This window comes from Arvicanthis niloticus, chromosome 22 (assembly GCF_011762505.2).
Source record: "Arvicanthis niloticus isolate mArvNil1 chromosome 22, mArvNil1.pat.X, whole genome shotgun sequence".
NCBI classification, from domain to species: domain Eukaryota; kingdom Metazoa; phylum Chordata; class Mammalia; order Rodentia; family Muridae; genus Arvicanthis; species Arvicanthis niloticus.
Window position 1 is genome coordinate 6284966 of NC_133429.1, and position 22094 is coordinate 6307059.

General features: G+C 46.9%; 1 protein-coding gene across 1 annotated transcript in view; it reads left to right on the forward strand.

Moving 5' to 3' along the window:
- The first annotated feature begins 11968 nt into the window (after positions 1 to 11968).
- The window catches only part of C22H12orf75 (chromosome 22 C12orf75 homolog), a 28042-nt gene continuing 17916 nt past the window's right edge, over positions 11969 to 22094 (forward strand). The window contains exon 1 of the mRNA XM_076919772.1: positions 11969 to 12191. Within this exon, the coding sequence (XP_076775887.1) occupies positions 12129 to 12191 (63 nt within the window). The 5' untranslated portion in view covers positions 11969 to 12128. The remainder of the gene's footprint in view (positions 12192 to 22094) is intronic.

Genomic DNA, 22094 nt, shown 5'->3' on the forward strand with positions numbered 1-22094 from the left:
CTGTGGGATTGATCAGACCACTGTTATACTAAGGTACTTCTCAGGGCAAAGCTGGTCAGTACAGTGTCCCAAGGAGACCAGCATCATACCCCGTGAGACCTAGAAGTGTCAACTTAAGGTGGGGGTTCCCAGGCCCATCAGCACACCTGAATTTGAAATTCTGAACCACCAAATGAGTTCCATCAGACCCTGGTTACACTACCATACAACTGTAAAGATCCCAGTCTCAAGCCACGCCATGTGCCATGTACAGGGTACACAATAGGAATGGTGCCTCTAGAGCCATACTGTAGGCAAGGCTTACCTAAATTTATCCAACCTTGATGCCATAGGCTGTCTGCTAGTGGTAGCAGTTTGCCACAGTGACACCATTCACTGAGTCTGTGTGTGAGGGGAGGGGCAGAGCCAGAAGTGACTTTGTATGCCTACCTGGAAAAAAGGAGGATTAAAAATTGTATTCTGTGCCCATAGGCAGAATTATTTCTAGTTATTGTGCAAGCAAGGGTAGGTTATAATCTCTGACTACCTGTGAGAATTCACACAATGGGCCAGAGATGCCAAATACCAGGACTGAGCATCTGACAGGGATGTCAGAGTCTGTTTGTTCCATTCCCTTTTTTTTTTTCTTGGTCTTACGTTTCAAAAAGCAAGTGCTTGGGAATCTAAGGAGACAGGAAGTCAAGAGCCGCCGAACGAGACTGCTTTTCCCACCTGAACAAGATCTCATAAGTTTTTTACTTTGGCTATTAACTTCTTCCAACACATCCTCTCCAGACTGAGTGGGGCTTGGGGAAACTTGTTGAGCTGAAAAGTAATAGCTCAAGTTGATTGAGCTTTTCCCATGTGTTTGGGGTTCTGGGGACAAAAAGTCAAAAAGAACCTTTATCTTGTAAGATTAATGCTTTCGTTAGGGGCAGAGGCTGACTGGAAATAAACAGAATAAGCTGCTACAGTGTGTTACGGAGTGTGCCGGGATGTGGAGGGGGGAGGAGCTAATTCTTCCTGGACAGACAGAATGCTTGCCAGAGAAGGGATAGCTCATGAGCTGTGCTGGCTTTTCATTGCTGTGACGAAAGGCCTGACATAAAAAACCAGAGAAGGAAAGATCTGATTTTGTTGTTGTTGTTTTGGGTTTTTTATTTGCTTGTTTTTGGCTCACAGTTCAAAGGGCTCAATCCATGGACTCCAGGAAATAGGTCACTGGATCAAATCCTCAGGGTTATCTTGCCTTTTCCCTATTCAGTCTCCTCCCCTTCTCCTTCGCTTTCCCTCTCCTTTTCCTTTCCCCTCCTCTCTTCTCCTCTCCCCTCCAATAAGGATTTGATCAAGTGACCAATTTCCTTCAGTTAGGCCCATACCTCTCAAACTGTTCATGGCCTCCAAAAATAGAGCAAACAACTGGAGACTGTTTTTTCAAAACACAAGCCTATGGGTGACGTTTCATATTTAACTTACCACATAGCCTTTGGTCAAAATCTGGGGATCAGGTTATCCAGGGGACGAGAAAAAGGATATATCACGCTCAGCAAGGACTTATGTGCTAACACAAATGTGCTCGTGAATACGTTTTTGAAGGGGTCCCTATATGTGGTGGTATGAATAGGTTTGGCCCATGCGAAGTGGCACTATTAGGAAGTGTGGCCTTACTGAAGGATGTGTGGCCTTGTTGGAGGAAGTGTGTCACTGTGGGGTGGGCTTTGAGGTCCTTTGCTTAAGCCCCACTCAGGGTAGAGAGTCTTCTGGCCTTCAGATCAAGATGCAAAACTCTCAGCTCCTTCTCCAGCACCAAGTCTGCCTGCATGCTGCCATGCTTCCCACTATGATGATAATAGACTGAACTTCTGAGACTGTAAGCCAGCCCCAGGTAAATGTTTGTCTGTATAAGAGTTGCCAATGAGGGGATATTTGAAGAGTTGGCCCTGGTGTCTCTTCACAGCAATGAAACTCTAATTAAAACAACCCGATTAATTCCCAGAACAACTTGATGCAGGTATTTATTCACCCTCTTGGCAAATAGGGAAACTGAGTCACAGATTGACCAAGTAACTTGCTAGTAGATAGCGAGGTCAGAATTTGGACACGGGGAGATCTGGCTCTTGAGATTCTTTGTGGAATAGGTCCTACCCATGCCATGGGCAGAACAGCTTAGGGACTGGAGACCAGCCCGCCATCAGTGGCGGCTACCGACTCTGAGGTTCCCCAAGTTCTAAGCCTGCAATTTCCTATCCTATTCCAGGGGTAAACATATTTTGAGCAATCACCAGGGTTATCACCGAGAATTCGGAAAAAACTGGATTTCAACGGAAATAAAGCACCACAGGGAGAAATCTGACTCATGGTCGGCAGGAGCAGCTGGCTCTGACTACTGCTTAAAATTTTGAGTGAGGAGGGCTGAAGAAAATCAAGATGGGAAACTGAGTCTGTAAGGACTGGGGAACTCTGGGCCTGGGGAGATGGTCCAGTGGTACAGTGCCTGCTGAGTCAGTATGAAAGCCAGGAGCACAATGCTGAGGCGAGGCTCAGGGGCTAGGTCATCTATCGAAAACAGCAAGCTCCAGGTTCAGTGAGAGACCCTGTCTCAAACAGTTAGGGGTGTAGTGATGGAGGAAGACATCTGAGGTTGGCACCTGGCCTTCATACATATACAAGCAAATGTATTTGCAAGAGTATCTGCATGTCCATGTTTGCATGTACACACACACACACACACACACACACACACACACACACACACACACACACACGAATGGGACTCAGAAGGAAGCTCTGACCTAGGGGTTTGCAGCCTGAGACATGTCTAGAAACTCGTTTTAAGGTCTTTCAGCTTGGAAATCCTGCAGTGTTTTAATATTAAAGTCCCTTTATGCTTTCTGACATCTGTTGTAGCATTTCTAATCAGAAAAGGATGTTCTCATTAAGCCTCTACACGCCGCTGCGTCTCCTCTGCTCACAGGGCCTGCCTGAATTAGGAAATTGCTTCCTTCGGAAATCCCTTTAAGTCCAGGTTCCAGACTCAGGGTTCCAAATGTCTTCTGCCTTAGCTAATGATTCAGTGGCTGCTCCACCTCTCCTTCCTCTCTTCCAAGAGATTTAATCATTGCTGCCTCTGGATGTTGTTTGGTTAGTCATGGCAACAGAGCCATTTCATAGGCCAATTAGCAACACAGAGACGATTGACATTCTGCCTGTGTGAGGCCAGTGTCTGAGATCCTGACATAAACGTTTGACTGATTTCCATGTATCTCCCCAAACTTGGCTGATGGGGGTTTTGTAGCTGATGAAAGTCTTGTTTGTGCACACATGTGGCAGGATGCAGTGACTTGGTTCTTAAAGGTAATCACAAGAGGTAGAATTCAGCTTGGTTGGTCTCATTTTAAATAGCCTGGGAAGTAAGGATGCAGGGGGATGGAGTCCTTGGAGAGAGGAGGACTTTCCAGGAGAAACACACATTCCAAAATTTCAGTATCAAGCTTCTTTTCCTGCGTAGAGAGACAAATATGCAGCTGTTAAAATTTGGCTTTTGAAAACAGAACTTAGAAAATGACAAACCACTGTCATTTGAAGTGGAGTGCACCACTTCAGTGTGTGCACTCCAGCTACTGCTCTGGGTCCCCATAAAACTTCGTAGTAATTTGCCATTTGAATATTAGATCTTAAAATGAAATGCAAATGGAAAGTCTACAGTCAGTAAATAGTTGTAGCTGTATACTAAATTTATTAATATATCTGTATGTATATACATATGGAGATTTTATATGTGCTTTTAAGCATCAAAAATTGCCCAATTATATTTCAAATCTTTGACAATAATATGTTGAAAATATGTCAATGGAAATCAGAATAAAAGATTTTAAATGTCTTCCATTCTGTAAGTGAAGAGACCAGCACCTTTACAATGACTTAAACATTATATGATACATGTATGTCTTGGAATATTACACGGTACCCACATGCACACACGATTTTTAATGTAACCAAAAGCTAAAGCTTAAAAAATGTAAACACAAGAAGTTCAGGCAAATTAGTTGCTGTCTGTGGTTTGAGGCTTGACATTCCCCTAGTCATCAGGCACCTGCATCCTCTTACACGGGCTAATAGATGCTTATTATATTGTGAGCATCCAGTGCCCAAGCAAAAATGCTCTCAAGTCCTCAGAAAATAATGAGGATATTTCCCAAGTAATATACTTCCAGGAAAAGGGCATGACGTCATTTATTTTACAAGTGTGCTAAAGCAGCATGATGCCAAGTAGGAGCCAGGCACTGGGTTTGCCTATTGCAGGATGGAACCTGTTCCCTCCTTTCCCCTTCTGACTCCCCTGTTAGAGAAACCCAGTGACTCTAAACCAACCTTCCACTTCAGATCTTAGTTTGCCTAAGAGTCAGTAAGTCCACAGGGGCACAAAACAAGATGAAGACTTGATAGGGTAAAAATTCCACATAACCCAAGTGTAAAATGTAACAGTGTCTCTACTTGTATGAAACACCCAGAACCGGCAAATCCATCAAGATAGAAAGTAGATTTGTGTGGGTGGGGTGAGGGGCGGGGCGGGCTGCTCAGTGGGTGCCAGGCTTCCTTTGAGGGCGGTGGACACGTTCTAGAGTTAGACTGTGGCGTTGGTAGCACACCACTGAGGATGTGCTAAGTGCCACTGAGCCATACACTTCACGTCAGTTTGTTTTCAGCTTGGTGAACTTGTGGGGGCCGGAAATGTGAGGAAATGGGTGTTTTGTAAGGGGGCTTTACTGCCTGGTTTTGGTCTTTGCTTTACTCTCTCCCTTTTTGAAACGGCAAACTATGTGAACAAAGTAAGCAAGAGCCTAGACATTGTGGGACTGAAATGGAGTCCCACCAGGCACCTCCTGTCAGAACTCTGGATCACTTGTCAGATCTCTTTCTCCATTCTCAGGGTCTACCTGTAGAGTGACTCCAAGCCTTGTGTCCTGGAGTCTTCTGGTGTGTGTGTGCATGTGTGGTGATGGTGGTGGTGTGTGTTTGAATAAAACAGAACCAAGGAGCTTTGATCTATCTCTTTGCATCCTCAGGTCTCTCCTTAAATGTCCTGACCACTGAGTGAGGGTCTTCTGAGCTTGCATTTCAGTCTCGGCCCTATGTGTGGCCAAATACCTTCCAGGCATGGGGTGTACTCATCCCAAAGGTGGTTAAAGGGCACCATCTGCAGTTATTTGTTTTTGTGTCTGTCTACTTTAAAAGACTTTGATGGGAGCACAGACAGGTGCTCTCCAATATGGCTGAGTTCCTACCTGGGTGAGGCGAGGCGCTGGAGAAAGAGCAGTGGAGTAGAGCAGGCCTTTGATGAACAGCTTGTTCACTGGGACAGAGTTGCATTCTAACCAGAAAGTGCACTGCCTTCAGGTTCAAGGCTCTGTCATTGGAAAGGTTTTTGTGAAGAAGTAACTCTCGAGTAAAGCTTGAAGGGCAAGTGGAAATGAACCAAGCAAAGAGAAGGATGGGCATTCTCTGCAGGAGAAGTGACTTGGCATTGAGGCTTAGTGGTAGGCGGGTATCAAGGGTCTGAGGACCTGAAGGAAAGATGGTGGACCAGGAGAGATGGACAAAGGGCCTTATTGCTCAGTTAGGCACTTTCATTTTGCTCATAGCACTATGGGAAGCTACGGCAGGCATAGGGAGGGCTGGAAGTGGTGATGTAACCAGATTTACATCTGCAGACCTACTGTGCGGTGGAAGAAATGCCAAGGGAAGGACTTCCTGTTCCTGGATGTGAGCCGCCATGTACTTCCTCACTCAAAGCAGTTCATGCAGTCTGAGCAGACAACTGGCCGGAAGCTCTGGGTTCAAGTTCTTGCTCTGAATGAGGGATCGAAAGTAAATGAGACCTCTATGGGCCTCTGCTTCCTCATAAGCAGATGACAGTATCAGAGTCAAGGTTTCTAAACTAACATTATATACCATAGGGGCAACTGCCTTTTTAAGTACACAGAACACAAGCACTCTTCTAAGGGTCTCAGGAAAATCGTCCTGTCCTATTTAAGTCACTAGTGGTCCTCCAGCATTTCAGTGTAAGGGTCAGTCAACAGCTTCTCTTTCTTCCCGACCTTAGCAATCATGTCACCTTGGGCCTTCCTTTTGGGTCTTTGAACCTGGAGAGAGTAGTGTGTGTTCAAGGACAGGTGGTGTTGGGTAGTAAGAGCTAGATGTGATGGAGCAAGTCTGTCATCTGAAGCCATGAGAAATAGAGAGTAGACCGGAAGTTAAAGGCTATCCTTAAGCTGTAAAGTGAACTTGAGGGCAGCCTGGGTGACATGTGACCCTATCCCAAATGGTCCCTCTAAATGAACTACAATAGTCTCAGTATCCATGCTTAGCTTATCAGATTCCCTATGGATGCCTGGAAGGACAAGCTCATTTGTCTATGTTTTTTTTACATACACACACACACACCCCACATACACACATACACCCATCTCACACACACACACATGCACACACACACACCACATACACACATACACCCATCACACACACACATGCACACACACACCCCACATACACACATACACCCATCACACACACACACATGCACACACACACCCCACATACACACATACACCCATCACACACACACACATGCACACACACCCCACATACACACATACACCCATCACACACACACACATGCACACACACACCCCACATACACACATACACCCATCACACACACTCATGCACACACACACCCCACATACACACATATACACCCATCACATATATGCCTGCCCCCTCACACACACACACTCACACACACACTCACACACACATGCACACACACACCACTTACACACATACACCCATAATGTACATATGCGCCCCCACACACATACCCCACACACAAGAGTTTAAAATTCAGTACACCGATAAATATTGCTAATAAATACTGAACACTCAAAGCATTTATTTTTACTTTCCTTGTATGAATGCTTTGCCTGCATGTATGTATGTGAATCGTGTATACGCCTGGTGCCATGGAGGTCACAAAAGGGCATCAGATTCCCTGGAACTGGATTTGGATGTTTGTGAGCCAACATGCTGGGAAGTGAACCCGTGTCCTCCTCAAGAACACCAATGTTCTTAACTGCCGAGCCATCTCTCCACGCCTGAATCAGGACAAGTTTAATCATATGTTGTCATAAGATGATGTGAATGTATCGTCCCCCTTTCTCTGGAATAGCCTCACGTACTTCGCTCATCTCTTTCTTGTGAGGATGAGAGATGATATGGCTGTAGAGACAAGGAGATGCAGGACAGGGCTGTGGCACGGGGTTAGGCTACTGCCCTTCTGAAGAGCCATCAGAAGAAGGGAGGGTCTGGACCACAGGAGAAGAAGGATACTGGGTGCCTCCCAAGTGTGCACAAAGTGGGAACTCTTGTTTACAGAGCGTCTTTCATGCAATGCACTTAGGGCCGAGGCCACCTGTCAACAGAGAAAGAGAGAAAAATGTAAACAAAATCCAAACCGTCCAACATGCCGGGGAGTCATGTATGGGAGGGGGCATCAGGAAAATTCTTCACAGCTTCCTACTCAGCAGATGCACGCTCCTCTCCCTCTCCACAACGTGGTTGCTGTTCAAAGTCGGAAAACAACACGGCTGAGTGGTGTGGTTTTCCCACCGCAGAGAATGAGGCCAACATTGATCATTCAGGAAATGGGGCATGCAGTAATGATTTTCTTTTGACTAATTGTGTTTGGAAGTATCCGAATGCAACAAACCTTTGCCTATAAGGCAAAACAAGACAAATAAATTTCTGAAAAGGAAGAGGCACCGCGCTTGCACTTACTCTGCATTTCCATTAGGGACTTTCCGTTGCCTCTCAGAAGATCTAGCATTGCCTTTTGACTAAACTCAGTACAGTCATAGTCACCATGAAGTCACCCCTCCTCCCTGCTCCTCAGGCCCCACCTGGCCTCTATCTGGTCTCCTAGACTTTTTTTTCTATTGGTGGAGGATAAGCAGCACACTCCTGCCTCAGGGCTTTGTACTAACCAGCTATTCTTTTTGCCTGGGATCTTCTCGGGTCTTGGAGTCTGAGTTCTCATCAGCAGACCTCTTTTTAAAACCCACCACATTATGTCCACCTACTTAAAACATTTCTTTCTCCACCCTGAGCCTCTGTTTCAGAGACTTGGTTGTTTTTCTTTTCTTCTTTTTGTCTGGGTTTATAGTGTCTGAAATTGCCTCTTTCAGTCTGACTTTGTCTATTCTTCTTAGATTTTTTTTTCTGTCTTGTTCACAGCCATTTCTTATGCATGTAGGGGATGGCTGGCCTGAAGGTGGGGCTGAACAGTGTTAAATGAAGGGGGAGATTATGTATGCTATAACTTTATCTGCTGCAGTATGTGTATGATATCCACCAGGGTCAGCTACCTCTGGCCAAGGAACACATCTGTGGTTGTGCAGGTTGGGTCTATGACTGCTCTTTCTCTCTCTCTCTCTCTCTCTCTCTCTCTCTCTCTCTCTCTCTCTCTCTCTCCACATCATACACATCAGACATCACACACATATACACACATCACACATATCATGCACATCAGATACCACACACATATTACACACACATCACACATACACTCACATACAATCAAACACATCACACACATCATACACATCAGACATCACACACACACATACACACATCACACACACGCATCACACACACACACACGCATCACACACACACACACACACACACACACACACACCTGCATGGAAAGCCACAAGCCATCCATAAGAGGACGTGAGAAGAGAACTTCCATGGGTTAGGTTCCTAGTGGGCCATTGTGCTGGGATTTAGGAAGCAGGATTTTTTTTTCTGGGTGGATATTGTCAAGAAGCTGGGACAATCCCATGAATGTTCTTTCTGAATACATCTTCTGCATGGGTCAGGAAGACTAGACCTAGAAGCAGACTCTCAGCAGTTGGTAAGGTAACAGTGACCTCTTCCATTGCCAGGCCAGGGCCTGTTCTCTGCTCGTGCAGTGATGTAATGGCAGTACTTGGAAAAGACTACCAAGGGGCCTTGGCTTGTGTCTCTATCTGCTGTTAGAGTGGCCTGGGGTGGTATTGCTGTGCTGTGCCATTATACTGGGCAGAAGCTGCCACAGAGAGCTGGGTTTAGGCCAGTCTCAGGATCTCATGGTGTACTTTCACTATTCTTACAGGTGTCTCAGGAGTGAATTACAGGATCAGATAACAGAAATAAAGAACAGTTCAGGGTGTGATGGTGCACACACTTAATTCTAGCACTCGGGAGGCAGAGGCAGGCAGATCTCTGTGGTTGAAGTTAGCCTGGTCAGTGAATTCCAAGACAGCCAGGGCAATTAGAGAGAGAGAGAGAGAGAGAGAGAGAGAGAGAGAGAGAGAGAGAGAGAGAAAGAGAGAGAGAAAGAGAGAGAGATGCTGACTCAAAAACTGAATTATCTATCTATCTATCTATCTATCTATCTATCTATCTATCTATCTATCTATCTATCATCAATACAGATATAGAGAACACTAATTCTTTTGGCTATCTGGTATAGCCTTCTAATATAGGATTTATTTAGGGGTGGCCACTGAACCAAGACAGCAGAGGCCAAGGTGGAAACCAGTATACTGTGGTTTGGTCTCCAGGCAGGAGTGTTCATTTGGAAGGCTGTGGAACCTTTAGGAGGTAGAGATTTGTTGAGGGAGTGGGTCACTGGGTGTGGGCCCTGAGGTTATCATACGACCCAGCCGTGTTTCCTGTCTGCTCTTGGACCCAGTGAGACCAGCCACCTGAGGCTTGAGTTTAGTTCACAGTAGGCCAAAGGGAAAATGGCTCATGATGCAAACTCCAAGCTACTCTCATATGTTACAGTGGGAACAGATGTGAAAACAGAGTTCTAGGTTGAAACACTGAAGCTAGGCCCAACAAGGCTGAGAGACAAAGACACTTGCATCTGGGTACAAGACACTCAAGGATTTGATACAACTCAGACAAACTATGAGGACAAAGACCAGAGCATCAGTGAGCTGCCGGATAACTCCACAAGATCCCAGGCCATCCAAGAGACCAGAGACAACTGAAACATTATAGCTATCTCTTGGTAGCTGTGAGCGCAGAACCAAGCTTTGTATAACTGACAACATTTAGGATACTCGCAGAGCTGGAGGTAACGCAGAAAGGGTTACTTTCTCTTTTTATCAAACCTTTATGTCTTAGGAACCTGCCCCGTTTATTCCCTTAATTTCTTTCTGCTCTGTAAACCCCATAATAAAGTTTCCCGTCTCACTCTTACAAGCATCTGCAACCTTAATCTTTATTGGCACAGGACAATGAACTTGGAGTCACTGCCTCTTTGGTGATAGTTGAGTGTCCACTACCTTAGGACTCTGGGTCAAGCCCACCTGGCTGAGAAAGGCTGTTGTTCGTGAACCCTGTGGCAGCTTCATGTGCTTCTCTTACTTTCCCTTCCCCACCACAATGGATGGGACCCCCCCCCTCCAATCATCAGCCAGAACAAACCCTTTCTTTCCTAGGTGACTTCTTGTCAAGTATTTTGTCACAACTTATGTATATGTACATGTATATGTATTACTTCTAGCTGTCAACCGAAAGTGCCCTTATTTTGTTCAAGAATAACAGCATCTCACCACAAGGTCAGATACTTATGTTTTCATGGGTTTCCATGGAGGACGCGGTATCTCTTGTATCCAGTAGACAAGGTTTCCCTAGTTCTCATAGCTCAAAGGTCACATTCAGAAGTCTGCCTGAGCTTTCGTTCTATATTCGTGGTTCTTAACCTATGGGGCGAGACCCTTTGGGGACCAAATGACCCTTTCACAGGGGTTGCCTAGGACCACCGGAAAGCACAGATGATGTACACTGTGAGTCTTAACAGTAGCAAAACTGCAGTTACGAAGTAACAATGAGGTAAATTTATCCGTGAGGGTCACCACAGTATGAGGGACTGTTGTAAAGGGTCTTAGCATTAGTAAGGTTGAGAACCACTCTTCTATATGCCCCCTCAACACACCTATAGTGTTAATATAGTGTTAAGCCTTTCCTTCCTGTATCGCTCTGTTGGTGTCCCTGTTTCGATTTAGCTAATTTTTTTTTTTTTTTGTAATTTGCCTGTTTGTGGACACAGTCTCCCTCATGTTTGCAGCCCCAGAGCTTAGCAAAGAACTTGGCACAACCAGGGCTTCTCAATAAACAAGGAGTTTGAAACGGAGCTTTATTTCCTGGCTTGAGTTCACCTCTCAGTGAGTTTTATTGATTCTGCATTGTGAGCCAGGAGGACACTAGGGAACGGAGGGTCCTCGTCTTCAAGGAATTTGTATTCCTGTTCAAAAGCCCAAGACCTATAGTACCAGATGGCGTTGGCTGAGGCGCAGGCGCTGAGCGGTTTACAAAGGCTCTGTAAGGCTCCTAAAGTCAAGCAGAGGTCAGAGGTCAGAGCGGGAGTTGAGGTCCCAGCTGTTAGGCTGAAAGGGACCACGGAGATTCATAAATCTGTCTTAGATCAGAAAGAAGAGTGAAACTAGTTATGGATCTGGGAGACTCTAATTTTGAGGAGGAGCACTAGGTCTGATGGACCTGAGGGAGAGCTGTTTTTTCTAGGTGATGGGGTTGTGGGGGATGGAGCTGACTGCTCTTTCTTCGAAAGCAGGAGAGGTTTTGGTTTCCTCTTTAGATCTGAACATCATTTAGTATGTCGACCTTCGCCTTACCAGACATACACCCAGGATGCTCAGAGCAGGTGTTCCCTGTCACTTCCTCTCCTCTCTACATCCTGGGGATAGGGAGGGGACGTGAGGAAAGAGAGCGAAGGTGAAAGAAGGGAAGGCAAGTGGGTTAGCCCTGCTGCGGACCACGCCTTCGGCCATAACCCCACAAACCCTACTTTAAACTCCCGCCCCTTCTGAACCGCCACCAATGCCCGGCCCAGGAACGCGCAGGAGGCTGCGCATTGGTCGGCGCTGTGGTTGCCGCGGTGACGGGTGGGTCCGTGGGGGTCCCCGCGCGGGGCGGGGCTAGGGCTGTCCCTGGTCCCGCGCGCCGCCTCCGTCTGGGTCTCCGCTACTGGGACCTGAGGTCCAGAGCGCGGCTTCCCTGTGGGTGGTGCGATGGGTTGCGGGAACTCCACGGCCACTAGCGCGGCTGCCGGCCGAGGTAAGCAGGGCTGCGGGGCGTGGGTCCCTCGGGAGAAGCAGCGGCAGCGGGGGGTGCGCAGTTCCCTCGGCCCATCCTCAATTTTGAGCCTGGAGCTCGCCTGCTTCTGGAAAGACCGAGAGAAAGCTGGTGCCCCCTGTGCGGGGGCGGTCACGCCCGGATTCAGCGAGGACAGTCGCCTGGGTCCTGCAGACGGTCTCTGCACCCTTCTGGGGAGCAGAATTTCCCAGACGTGTCTCTGGTCCCTCACATCCCCTTTCCATTGGCTTGCATCCAGGCCTCACCTCGGAGCCCTTGGCTCCCAGACCCTGCGCCTGGAAAAGTGCTGCTGAGCAAATCAGGACTTTTCTGGGGGTGGGGCCGAGTGCCAGTGTGTTGGGGACAGCAGCCTGCAGGGCTCCTAAACCGCATCCGTGTGGGTCTGCTTACTTAAGACCCACCCTGCTGTGCGCTTATGCTTTCACGGAGAAGCTGCCATAGCTAGATGCTCAGATTTGCGGGATGGAGCGTCAGGACTGGCCTCTCTTTTGATAAATTTTCACTTAAAAATATATCCAAACTTGTCTGTGCACGACTTCATTTCGTTGATTGGCAGGGCAGGGCTTCTAGATTTCCCTGGCTAAGCCAGGCTTTGTATCAAGTAACTTACTGTAAGATTCGGCCCCTCTGATAAAACTAGCTGATGTTGAATTTGTCTGGGGTGTTCTCCGCTGACGTATTTTAGCATCTTTTTGGACAGGGTTCTCTAGCTTCTCTAGCTGAGTCCAGTCAGATGCCACCGCCCACTCTAACCAGCAAGTGCAAACATTAGTCAAATACTGCAGTGTTTGCGGGGCTGATGTGGGTGTCCTGCTAATGACTTTTGAAATCTTGGGGCTGTCACCTCCTTAGCCAATAAGGCTTGGCAAGTTTTTTTTTTTTTTTTTTTTTTTTTTTTTTTTATTGGTTGAAGCACAGGTTTGAACTCAGGGTCTGATAATTGCACGTGCTGTGCAGGACTTTGACCATTGGGCTGTATCCCCCGTATTGCTTTTTATTTTGAGACGGGGTCTCACTAAGTTGTCCAGGCATGCCCCAAACTCACTGTGTTGCTCGGGGCTGGCCTAAAACTTGCTGTCCTCCTGAATCAGCCTCTTTTATGAGCTGGGTCAAAAGATCTGCAATACCAAGCCTGGCTGCACTTGTAATGTTTAACATTTACAGGATGGAAGCCATTGGAAATCTACCCAGAATATTGGCCAAATTTGGTCTATCATTTATTTTTTTTGGGGGGGGAGGAGAGATAGGGGTGTAGTCAGTGTCATACTTGTGGATTAAGTGTGTCTTCCCTGGGAGTCTAGGCCCAGGGAAAGTATATCCATTCCAGGTGACATTCACTGTTTTGAATTTAGGTCTGTCTTTGGGATCTGCAGACAGCCACTGGGAAGCAAATCTTTTAGATCTGTATAGCAGTGACTCAGCTTAGTTAGTATCTTATGCAAATGAGAGCAGGGGCAGGATTTAAGTTCCATTGTGGCCGAGTTTCATTGCAACATGGAAAGCAGGGAGGTGTCAAAGCCTCAACAATTGCTTGTGTCCAGCTCCCAGGTTCTGTGGTTCAGTGTAACCTATCACACGTGTGCTTGGCTGAAAAACAAAAAAGTTGAGAATGTTAAAAAAAAACAAACAAACAAACCTGAGAGGAGAATCCAGAACAGATTTAGAAGTGGAGCAAGTTGAGTGCATTTACATTCTTTAAGAATTTAATTTTATTCCTTTGTATGTGTGTCTGTATGCTATGTGCGTGTAGGTGCCCGAGAAGACCACAAGAGGGCAGCATATCCCCTGGAACTTGAGTTACAAGCCATTGTGCGCCACTGTGCAGGTGCTGGGAACCAGACTTGCGTGATAAGCAAGTGCTCCTAACTGCTGAGCTGTTAGTTCAGCCCCGCGCAGTGACATTTTATTAACAGAATGCTTGTCAGATTTGGGGTTAGAGGGAGAATTATCATTGTTAAGTGAAAATTGGAATGATGATTGGGTAGTTCTGAAATGTTAATTATGTACAAATTACATTTCAGTGGTAGGGTAGCCAAGCAGTCTAGAAATTGTATTTTAGGCTGGAGATGTAGCTTTAGGTGGTACCAGCCTGACACACACAAACCCATAGACTCTATCTTCCGAACCCAATAAACTGGGCATGGGAGTGTGGGTCTGTAATGTCCCAGTAAAAGTTTTTGAGGATTTCTGCCCCACCTTAAATCATCTGCTTCCAAAATAAAAGACACACAACCTTTGTATTTATGATAAACCTTAAAGCACTAGGGCAGGGCAGATATCAATCCTGTATGCTAGTTTGTCTATTCCCCTGTCAGTAACCAGAGACTTCACTTGCCATGTTCTGCCTGGGCGCTCCTGTTCCAACGGGCCAGCCCTCGTGACATGGCTCACACTCTACCCATGGCATCTTCTTCCTTGTCTTTCCTCACTGTGGTCTTTGCCTCAGACCCCAACCCCAGGAACCAAAGCCCCGCCTACCTCTCTTCTACCCAGCTGTAGGCATCTTTATTTAACCAGTAGTTTAAATTAAGGAGCAAGGTTTGCACAAGCTGGTAGCCGTGAGAATTCACTCTTCCTGAGGCAACTAGACCTTGGGATACAGAATTTAGCATTACAGTACATAGCAACAGGCCAGCCCTCAACATTGTAATACCAGGCAGGAGGGTCAAAAGTTCAAGGCCATCCTCAAAAGTTCCTTACTTTGTAGTGAGTTCAAACCATTTTAAAATCAAGTAAACAAAACCACAACAACAAAACTATCTCCCACAAAAACAAACAGATAAACCTCTGCCAATCAAGTTGCCAAATCAAGTTTCCTCTGCCAATCTTGGTAATTCTGCACTCAGGGACAGGGTAGGGGGTTCGATCCAAGTTCATGGCCAGCCTGGTCTATATGGGGTGTTCCAGGACAGCCAGACTGTATCTGAAGGGGAAAAAAAATCCTATTTCTTGGAGAAAAAGAATTCTTTTTATAAGTATTAGATTGACTTCCCCCCTCCTTGAGTATATCTCTCATTGAGTATATCTCTCATTGGGTAACGGGAAATTCAGTTACATTGAAAAGGATCCCTCAAAGTGCCCATTCTTAATGATCTGCTTTTGTTTGTGAAGGACGAGCATGCTAGAGTGTGCAGTTCTCTGGCTCACTCTTTGCTAAAAATTACTTTATGTTCAGAGAGAGCAGGGCAGGGAGTACAATCCTGTAAGCGGGGGGAAAAAAGAAGGCATCGTGAGGGGGGCTGCTGGCACCGTCATCTCTGACCAGGCTCTGCCCTTGGCTTAGAGAAATTCTTCTCAAACAGTCCCCAGCCTGTGTGTCCAGCTGGCTGCCTTCAGGATTTGGTCACTGTTATTTTCTGTTTGTCAGCCGGTGGTAGGAATTTTGGTTTCTGGAAGAGAACACATCAACATGAGACCGGAAGGGCAAGAAGTGATGCCCTAAGGTGGGGATGACTGTTCCAGCTGTGAGCTGTGATTTTGGTATTGTAGTCACCAAGGGCCAGGCAGCAGACCTGTCCCAAGCCTGAGAGGTCACCTAAATGGATGATGCTGTCCTGGACCTCTAGGTATGAACAGAGCGTAGCTTTCAAAATGTCCCAGGAATCCTGCTTTCAATATTTCATGCTTTTCAGTGTCCATACTGAAGAAAAATATAATTAAAAAGGCAAATGGAGATGAAGGAGAGAGAGTGACCTTGGACTGGAAGCTCGGGCTGTGTAACTGCTGGGTTGCTGTGGGTGGGCATTCGCTTTGTTTTTCTGTGCTCTGGTTCCTTTAATCGATATTGTGGTGGGGTAATTGGATGCACCATTTCCTAGGGCCCGTGTGAAACTCCAGATCAGATAATGGAGGGAAACACTCTGTAAAATGAGATTACTGTGTTTTCAGTAAGAAGTTATTAGTATGTTGAAAAGAAGGTGGCTTCTGGGAATATTTTTCTATAAGAAAATGATAAATCTGCTTTTGTCTCAACAGGTCTAAAACTATCTATTTATCTATCATCTATCTATCATCTGTCTACCATCTATCTATCATCTATCTATCATCTGTCTACCATCTATCTACCATCTGTCTATCATCTATTTTTTTTGACAGTCTCATCATGTATCCAGGCTGACTTGGAATTTGCTATGTAGACAGGGCTAGTCTCCAATGAAGCCCATTTTGTTCCCCACATATTCAGGCAACTCCAGACACTTATTTCTCGTTTCTGGAAGCTCTCTGGACCACTGACTTTCTTGGCTGTAGCCTAGGGAACGTGGCTAATATGACAGATAGATATGTTACATGGAGCTGAGTCCATGTGAGTCTCTATGCCACATTAGTGGAGAAGCTCCGTCTGTGGTCTCAAGGCCATGAAGACTCCTTCACCATTCAGGTTCCCTTGTCCCATGGCCTACCCCTCTGTGCCCAGCGAGCACTGTCCTGGAGACTTCAGGACAAGGGAGGAACTGCCAGCAAGAGGTAATTGGACCTTTCGGGCTGTTGAGGAGCTAACTGTGGAAGGCTTAGTCTTCGAGAACAATTGTATGGTACAGGAGAGCAATGTATGGTCAAATGCACCAAGGACAGCTAAGTGACAGGGCTCATCACAGAAGGCTGAGCTCTTGATGCCAATGGTGTTGCAAGACCCTTTTGAGTCAGGAAGAGCTCCCCATCTTAAGGGTCTTATTTTTTCTTTCATTTTGTTCAGTAGTACATATCAGGCAAGCACTGTACCACCGCACCACAAAGCTATCTTCCAATTCTTTTCTTTCTTTTCTTTTTTGGTTTTTAGAGACAGGGTTTCTCTGTGTAGCCCTGGCTGTCCTGGAACTCACTCTGTAGACCAGGCTGGCCTCGAACTCAGAAATCCGCCTGCCTCTGCCTCCCGAGTGCTGGGATTAAAGGCGTGCGCCACCACCGGCCCGGCTCCAATTCTTATCTATTTAATTTCGGGAGCTCTTATCCTGTTGCCTTCCTCTCCCATGTGTTGAATTCCTGAGTGTTCCCATCACTCTCCCGAACAGCTCACTTTCTTTCCCCAGGAGCACTCTCTCCTCACAGGAGTCTTGATCTTTCCCAACTTAGAGCTATGGAAGCCAGCTGCTTGTGCTTTCCATTTTGCGATATTTTAGCATTTCTCCAGGGAAACGGCTGGCTGTGTAAAGTACTCTGTTTGGATATTTATTCCCAGACGGGGAGCTTCGGGGTGTCCCTGCCCAAGCAGCCAGGAACACCTGTGCATGTTTGTCTTCCAGCTCTTTCATCAGGAGGCAAAGACTGAAGTCCAAGGGACTACTCCATCCCTTTGAAAAATCAGGGGGAGGGCCAAGCAGACTGGCACATTCCTTTAATCCCCGCACTCAGGGGCGGGGCGGGCCGGGGCGGGGCCGGGGGCGGGGCCGGGGGCGGGGCCGGGGGCGGGGCACGCAGATCTCTGTGATTTTGAGGCTAGGCTGGGCTATTCAGCAAGTTCTAGGCCAGTCCAGGATTATATAGTGAGATCTTGTCTCCAAATAAATAATATCTAACTAAATAAACAGTGAAAGGAGAGGAACACAGATCACACAAAGGGTGGGCTGGGGAAACGGCTCAGCTGGTCAAGTGCTTGCCTTGTAACCACTGAGACCTGAGTATGGGCCTCAGAACACACCTAAAGTGTGTGTGGGGGGGTAGGGCGTGGGGAGTGGGGGTTGGGGGGGGTGGCTGTCTCTGAGTCTGTTCCTCTAGCTGGACTGCCTGGATGGGCCGCAGTGGTAGAGGATGTGCTTAGTCCTACTGGGAGTTGATGCCCCAGGGTGGGGTGGTACCAAAGGGGAGCTTCCTCTCTGAGGAGAGCAGGGGGGGGGGGGACAGGATGGGGGAGGGGAAGAGGGATTTGTAAGAGGGTAATTGGGAGGAGAGGAGGGAGGGGAGGTGTGGTTGGGATATGATGTGAATTAAAAAAAAAAAAAATTATGGAAAGAAAACCAAACCAAACAAATAAAAATAAAAGAATAGAACCATACAAAATCCCATCATGGGGTGGAGAGGATGAGGCAGTAGGATCTCTGGGGTTTGCTGGGCCTCCTGCTTTTCATACTTGGTATGTTCCGGGCCAGAGAGAGAGCCTGTGACTATAAGGATGAATGCCTCCTGAGGAACACCCACCTGAGGTTGACATCTGACCTCCACATGCACACATGCCTTGCAGTCAGAGGAGGGTATCCGCTCTCGTACACAGTTCATATAGATAGATACTATTAAGTGAGCCTCTGGAATGGAAGCCAGAAAATCCCCTTTTAAGGTAGGTTAGGAATTCTTTAAAGCTCCACCAGGAACCTGGGGAGATGGCTCAGTGGTTAGAGCGCTTGCCGCGTGTGTGTGTGTGTGTGTGTGTGTGTGTGTTGTGTGTGTGTGTGTGTGAACTGAAACCCACGGAAGTGCTGGGTGAGCGTGGCGGCCGCCTGGGTGGGCGTGGCAACCACCTGTGATTCCAGTGCTTGCTTCTCATTCTCCCACTTTATCTTTTAAGCTTTTCACTGAACCTGGGTTCACTGTTTTGGCCAGGAAACCCCAATGAGCCTTCTGTCTTTGCATAGAGCACTCCCTCACCCCCTACTGGCCAGTGGTGGGATTACAGGCAGGCTGGCTCGCCCTCTATGAACACAGTGGCGAGTGATAGTGAAAAAGAAACTTGATGTCAACCATGGGCCTTCCCACATGCCTGTGTATCCATACACACATGACATGCACACACACACACATGCATACATGTGCACATACATGAAAAAATATCTCAGCATTCCAGATATCTTCAATATCTCATTTCACTGTCAAATAATTGTTTACTTCCTGGGCAGTTATTTTAGAAGCATTTGGCATACGACATTTGCATCAGTCAGTTGTAATTTTTACAGAGATAGCTCATGGGCAACCCATCTGGCCTTGATTTATGGGCAGTTTACTGTGGATGCTTCTGATTTTTATGTAGCAGTGGTCAGGAGGGAAGGGGCGTAGCAATTGCCTTATTTATCAGTGTACCTGGGGAGTTAATGTAATGCTTCGGGGTCCAATTATCTAGTATAGTCATCGCTTTGTCCTCAATTAGCTAAGTAATTGTATTCCCTTTACTGTAACCACAAAGGTCCAGCCTTTGCTGGGTGTCTACAGATGGCTTGATGGTGTTGAAGTGAGGCCGCAGTGGTTAGCATTAACCCATTCCTGGTGGGAGATCATAGGAGATGTTGGTGCTGTCATTCAAGTGGTCATATACAGCTTACCCTGCCTCCTCCTGCCCTAGTGCTAGAAAGGCCAGAGGGCCATTCCTTCTCTCTTTGGCAGAGAGCTCTCTGTTTTTTCTCTGAAGCACATTTTGCTGGAGAGCTGCTGTCTTGTCTCTTTCTCTCTTTCTCTCTCTCTCTTTCTTTCTTTCCTTCCTTTCTTTCTTTCTTTTAAGACAGGGTTTTTCTGTGTAACAGAGCCCTGGCTGTCCTGGACTCCCTCTGTAGACCAGGCTGGCCTTGACCTCAAAGAGCTCTGCCAGCCTCTGCCTCCCAAGTGCTGGAATTAAAGGCTTGGGCTTGCCACGGCCTGGCCTTTTTTTTGGGTCATTTTTTTATCTTGTGTTTCTCTCCCCCATGAGACATCCTCCTGAGACCCCCTTATATTTTATTCATAGCAATATCCTTGGCTTTTAGACCAGTTTCCAAACTTAAACAATTATATTTCAATCAATCAATCAATCAATCAATCAATCATCAATCAATCAGTGTCAGTCATGTGTGTGTTTGTGAGTGTGTGCATGTGCATGAGTGTGTGTTTCTGTGTGTGTGCTTGAGTGTGTGTGTGTGTGTGTATACAGGAGGCCAGATGTTGGGGCTCTTCCTCTATTGATTTCCACCTTACTTTTTATGACAGCCTCTCACTGAACCCGGGACTCAGGTTTAAACTAGACTGGCTTCTGCGACCCTCCTGGCTCTGTTCCCTAACAAACACTGGGGGTTTACAGGCATGAGATGCTGGGTCTGGCTTCCACATGGGTCCTGGGGATCCAAATCCAGGTCCCTGCGCTTGAACAGTGTTCTGGCCAGACCCTCAGTCTCAAAACTTTCAATGGGTTTTGTTTTAGCTTTCTAAAATACTTATTTGAGTGAATATGTCTGAGAAACAAATACGAAGTAAATCAAGTTTTAAATTGTGTGAGCACACTGTTCCGAAGAAGTAACTGGGAAAATGAACTGAAGCCGTGACCAGTTTGGAGAGCTTGCTCACAAGTGGGGCCTGACTGGGTTTAAAGACTATAAAACATGAATAAACAGGACATGGAAGGGTGGTTTTGTCACTTGAACCTTTTAAGGGTGTAGGGGGTCCAGAAATCAAACCCAGGGCTTCATGCATGCCAGGCAAGAGTTTTAGTGCTAAGTCCCACCTTTAGCTGGAGGGTATCTCTAGTGTCCTATGTGTCCTGGAGACAGAAGTGGCCTTGGGACATGTGTAGGCAGTAAGAAGGCCTGTCTTAGCTCGTTCACCTTGTGTTCTGATATCAGACAGAAGTAGGAGGGAATGGAGAGGCACCTTAGCACTGAGAATGTGGGATTTGGAGCCCAAAGGAACCCTGCTTTTCCCATCTGTCTGCTGTGACCTTGGTCAGCCCGCTTAACCTGTCTGTGATACAGTTTCCCCGCCGCCTCTAACACAGGGAAGTGATGACAGGTCTTTGTAAGAGTAAAAGGATTAATGTGTTGAAAAGAGCGCTTCCCACTGGAAGTGCTGAGAGCATTTGCACTGTTAGTGTCCCACAGGGAAAGGCAGTTACAATAGCTTTGAAGGGAGAATAGCCACAGAAAAGTGTGTACTGACACAAGGGTCAGGATTCTAGGATGTCAAGAGTGCCTGGCCCAAGGCCAGGGGGGCCTGAAGTCAGGCCTGGAAGACAGGGTGGGGCCTGAGGAAGGTGGGGGGGGATGGAGAAGGAGGGATGCAGGGGGGATGGAGGAGGAGGGAGATGGGTGGGTAAGTAAGCTTTAGGACTGGGTAGCAGCAGGAGGGTACCACCCACTGTGAGAATCAGCTGGGAGGGATGAGGAGTCTGCATGTTCTTGGACACACACAGCAGAAATGCAGGGAATGGAGAGAGACTGGTTACCTCCATTGTCTCAGATAGGCAAGGACGTGATGTTCTTTCCTCATTCCTGTTATTCGTTCTTTGTCCTCGGAGCTGACACTGTGACCACCTGAGAGGCTCCTGGGTGTCCCTGTGGAAGGTCCCACAGTGAGGGGCTTGCCTTGGATGGCCATGGATGTAGGTTATGTCATAGCAGCTGGATGGTATTGTTTTACCTTATCTGGCTGCCTTTGGTGTGTGTGTGTGTGTGTGTGTGTGGTGTGTATGTGGATGTGGTGTGTGTGTGTGGTATGTGTGTGTGTGGTGTGTGTGTGGTGTATATGTGGTGGTGTGGTGTGTGTGTGGTGTGTGGTGTGGGTGATGTGTGTGTGTGGTGTGTTGTGTGTGGTGTATATGTGGTGTGTGTGTGTGTGGTGTGTGTGTGTGGTGTATGTTTGAGTGTGGTGTGTGCATGTGGTATGTGTATGTATGCATGTGTATGTGTGTGCTATGTGTGGGTGTGTGTATGCACATGTATGTGCCTGTGGTGTGTGGTAGTGTATGTGTGTGTATATATCTGTGGGGTTCTGTGTGTATGTGGTGTGTGTGGTGCTGTGTGTGTGTGTGTGGTTGTTTGGTGTGTGGTGTGTGTGCTGTGTGTATGTGGTGTGTATGGTGTGTGTGCATGGTATGTGGTGTATATATGGTGTGTGTGGTTTGTTTGTGTTGTGGTTTGTTTTGTATGTGGTGTGTGTGCTGTGTGTATGTGGTGTGTATGGTGTGTGTGCATGGTATGTGGTGTTATATGTGTGTG